This window comes from Convolutriloba macropyga, chromosome 8, assembly GCF_964194025.1.
Source record: "Convolutriloba macropyga chromosome 8, txConMacr16.3, whole genome shotgun sequence".
Lineage (NCBI taxonomy): Eukaryota > Metazoa > Xenacoelomorpha > Acoela > Convolutidae > Convolutriloba > Convolutriloba macropyga.
This window is the reverse complement of record NC_134475.1, coordinates 66,718,073-66,722,885: the sequence shown is the minus strand read 5'-3', so window position 1 is coordinate 66,722,885 and position 4,813 is coordinate 66,718,073. Positions and strand designations below refer to the sequence as shown.

At 33.9% G+C, this 4,813-nt stretch overlaps 1 protein-coding gene across 1 annotated transcript; it reads left to right on the top strand.

Moving 5' to 3' along the window:
* Nucleotides 1–2,972: 2,972 nt before the first annotated feature.
* On the top strand, nucleotides 2,973–4,813 carry LOC142344937 (dynein regulatory complex subunit 4-like). The gene has a single exon (XM_075397021.1). The coding sequence runs from the start codon at nucleotides 3,284–3,286 to the stop codon at nucleotides 4,745–4,747; it is 1,464 nt and encodes a 487-aa protein (XP_075253136.1). The 5' UTR covers nucleotides 2,973–3,283; the 3' UTR covers nucleotides 4,748–4,813.

Here is a 4,813-nt window from a genome sequence, read left to right as displayed (position 1 = left end):
AAAGTTCACTAAGAGATTGAATATAGTTCATCGCTGTAAACACCATTAACTTCAATCATTTCGGCAAAACTGTTAATCAATCACAGTTACGAACCACGCCAGCTTAAGACTTGAGAAAAACGCTGTAGTGACAGGCCCAGATTTGTTGATAACCCTCGAAAAAAATCGTAAAACTCAACAAATGTCCTCTAAAGCTAGTTGCATGAACACAGACTGAAACTATATCTGAAGTTTTGATCAAAAATTAGGTATAACTTCATTTAAAAACTTATAAATGTGCACTTTTTTTCAAACAGCCACTATAGCCAATAAAATTATTTTTCTTAGTTTCTGTACTACTAACAATAAACAGTAAAAATTACCTTGTTTTATAATCAGTTACGCGATTAAAACAATGAGAATTGAGTAAACATATTTTGAATACTATAGTGTATATTTATATATATATATATATATATATATATATATATATATATATATGTATATATATATAATATATATATATATATATATATATGCATATATACATACATACATATATATATATATATATATATATATATATATATATATATATATATATATAATTCTGTTTATGAAAACTATCATGAGTACTACAGATTCTAGTTTACCTAATATTGGCGTTAACCACACTTTTCGAATACTGCAGAAGTATTGTGCTTCGAAGCCTATGCGACTGTTGCAATATTGTCTATAATTTGATTCTTCGCAATTTTTAGTTTTTACTGTTTGCGTTTTGCTACAGCCTAAAATTGGTAGGTTCTATAAGTTAGGTAACTTTTCTTTTAAGTAGTTGGCATCAACACAATCATCAACGGAAACAGTACAAAATTATGTGCTGGATTTAAAGTATTTCATTGCTATAGATATTCGTAACCTCAATCAATTGAAGTCAGTGCTTTATTTTAAACTATAACTAAAAGCTTTCTCATAAAAATCTTTGTCAATCTAGTAAGCTGAAGACTTCAGAATTCAAGGTCTTTGAAATTTAACGGCATTATGGATATAAGACATTGGAAATTCCAATTCGTTAATTCATATCTGGAGAATAGAAGAGATGTCTATGAGGCCCGTAAACAGAAAAAAAATTGATATTTTGCTTTCAAGGCAGTTTTTCACTTTTCTTGAGTAATTTTCACCTTATTTTTTTAAAGAAACGTTTGAAATGAAAATTCTTTTTAAAAAATTTAATAATCTAGATATATTTTTTTTATAAAATCTCGAAAAAATAAAACTTTACAATTGGTACACTTTAATTTGTTCCTCAAAACAAAAGATTTCATGACAAAATGTTAATTTTGTTTGGTTGCAATTTTGATAAACTTCTCAAAATTTTCCGGGTCACGTTGAGATTTTTGAGCATCAACATTCTTCTGACAACCTTTATCAGGTGAATCAATATTTGATATGGTTTGACAAGGATAAGGTTCTCGAAATTTCTCGTGAAACTTGGAAGATTTCGAGACATCACATAAGCATGAAAAAATTGTGGTTGGAGTTTTTTTTAGTAATGACAGGAAAAATTCATCAGAGCACAAGAAAAGATCTTTTTGAATCTTTATTGCATGGCAATTATTTCTAAAAGTTTCCTCATAAATATTTTTGCCGTTCTAGTTAGCTGAAGACTTCAGAATTCAAGGTCTTTGAAATTAACGGCATTATTGATATATGACACTGGAAATTTCAACTCGTTAATTCATATCTGCAGAATAGAAGAGATGTCTGTGGGGCCCTAAACAAAAAAGTTTTATTTCACTTTCAAAGCTCCATTTCACTTTTCTCGAATAAGTTTCACATTATTTTTTAATTCAAAAGACGTTTGAAATGAAAATACTTTTAAAAAATTCATTATTCAAGATACTTTTTATAATTTTTTTTTTATTTCTGAGTCACCAAAACTCCTCAAAATCAAATACCTGTTCTATATTCTTTGCTACGTCTCCATCGGGATAGAATATATCTCCGAAAAATCAAATTTCAAAATTGGTACACTTTTATTTGTTGCTCAAAAAAAGATTTCTTGACATAACGCTTTTTTTGGTTGGTTGCAATTTTGATAAACTTCTCAAAATTTTCCTGGGAACTTAGTGGGGCTGGGATGTTCCCCTACCCGATGGCGGTCCTCTGAGGTGCGTACTCTGTACACACGCAGATTGCATCCACTTCACAAATTTATTATACTGGAGAAATAGAATCGTTTAGTAAATAGCTAATTTTTGATAATTCGATAAGTTTGATTCGATAAAGTTGACAAGAATATCTTCTATATCAACAGTGAATCACAGCCAAGATCAAGTAAATCTCGTCAAGATCATGTGATGGCACATGGCAACAAAACATTAAGATGTTTTTAACTTGACCTATCCTTTAAAAAACAAGATCTTTGAAAGATAACCAATACCGAGTACTACGTCTATCGAGCGTAGTACTCGGTATTGGTTATCTTTCAAAGATCTTGTTTCTTAAAGGATAGGTCAAGTTAAAAACATCTTAATGTTTTGTTGCCATGTGCCATCACATGATCTTGACGAGATTGACTTGATCTTGGCTGTGATTCACTGTTGATATAGATGATATTCTTGTCAACTTTATCGTATCAAATATATTGAAAAACGCACTAAAAATCACTGTAGTGGCAGAGAAACTGTTTCTGTCCCGGTAGAGTATAATCATCCTTATTTGTTCATCTTAAACACCCAAGTTGTACCTCTCTCGGCATGTCCGTATGGTTATTCTGGCGCTTCGTGCGGGGTTTATAAATGCGTGAAAATAGGGGTAGTATGAGGGTAAAAAGATGTAAACCTACACTTACGAAGATATTTACCTATTGTTCTTTCGTTTACATCGGTTCGGTAGATCGTTAGTGTATGTTTGTGGTACTTTTCGCACGTGCTCCAAACCTTGTAACACCAACGGTATACAGTTTGATTACACTCACTTGTTTACTTACCATCAAAACGTGCGTTTTTGTTCATACCAGAGCAGAGCATTGTACGTGAAAATAAACGTGCACCTGTTTAAAACAACACAACGCTGTTCTCTTTAAATCTCATTTAAAAAGAGAATTTATATACTGTTTGAACGGTACACAACATTGACTATTAACTTTTTTCAAATTGTTTCTTACGGATTGTAAAATAATAGACATTTTCCATTGATTTATTTCACATATAAAATTTTCCTGTACGTTATTTTTTCACGAGTCATTTAAAATTCAGCTTATTTTAAATTTGTAGATAAATACTTTACTTATTTTCCCAAAATGCCGGCCAAAAAAGGCAAAAAGGGGAAGAAAAGTGGGAAAAAGAAGTCGGCGAAGGCGGGCAAAACCCCCACCGTAATTGACGGAATCGCGACCGAAGACATGACGAAAGAACAACTCGAAGAACACATCGTCAGAATGAGAGACGAGTTAGATCGCGAACGAGAAGAGAGGAATTACTTCCAACTTGAAAGGGATAAAATAAACACTTTCTGGGAAATTACAAAACGACAGCTGGACGAAAGTCGCGCCGAAATGCGAAATAAAGACAAAGAAATGGAAGACTCGGAAGAAAGACACCAAGTTGAAATCAAAGTTTACAAACAGAAAGTGAAACATTTAATCTACGAACATCAGAATAAAATCAGTGAGTTGAAAGCGGACGGGGCTGTTGCTATTAAATTAGCCCAAGACGATCATAGAAAGTCCGAAAATGAACTTCGTCAAAACACCCGATCTCTAAAAGTTGACTTAAAAGAAAAAGAGTTATCGCACGAAGATGTTATCAAAGATTTGAAGCTTAAAAACGACGAACTGATGTCCAAAATGAGAGGAGATTTCGAAAGACAAGTTCGTGAAATTGAAGCCAAATATGAAAAGAAAATGCGAGACTTGAGAGACGAACTTGAACTTCGTCGCAAAACGGAAATTCACGAAATTGAGGAGAGAAAAAATACTCAAATAAACACGCTGATGAAAAATCACGAAAAGGCGTTTAGTGATATCAAAAATTATTATAACGATATTACTCTTAATAATCTGGCGCTGATTAACTCATTGAAAGAACAGGTCGAATCAATGAAGGACCAGGCTGAAAAGAAAGAGAAAATGATGAACGAGATCAAAGCCGAGAACAAGCGACTAACGGAACCCTTGAACAAGGCAAAAGAGGAGGTGGCCGAACTCAGAAGGCAACTAGCCAATTACGAGAAGGACAAAACTGCCCTGGCATCCACTAAATCCAGACTTAAAACCCTTTCCGAGGACCACCGGAACCTTAAATGGGAACACGAAACGCTCGAACAGCGGTTCGACAAAACACAAGCCGAGCGTGACGAACTTTACAAGAAGTTCTTGAAAGCGATTCAAGAAGTCCAGCAGAAATCCAGTTTCAAAAACTTGCTTTTGGAAAAGAAACTAGGCGCCCTGGCAGATACGTTGGAGAAAAAGGAAGCCCAGTTGAACGAAGTATTGTCCGCATCTAATCTGGACCCGACTGCACTTTCAGTTGTAACAAGAAAACTTGAGGACGTTTTGGACGCTAAAAATAGCGCTATTAAAGACCTTCAGTATGAACTGGCACGTGTATGTAAGGCGCATAATGATTTGATGAGAACTTATGAGGCTAAATTGAGTTCATTCGGAATTCCGATTGACGAGTTGGGTTTCAAACCTCTCGAGTCGACTGTCAGTGGTCAGGCACTAGGTCAAGGGCCTGCAGGATTGGTGGCAGCATCAAATTAATATAACTCATTCAATTTGTAATTACTTCATTAGAATTGCTTTCAAACTAAGAATTGTTCAACATCT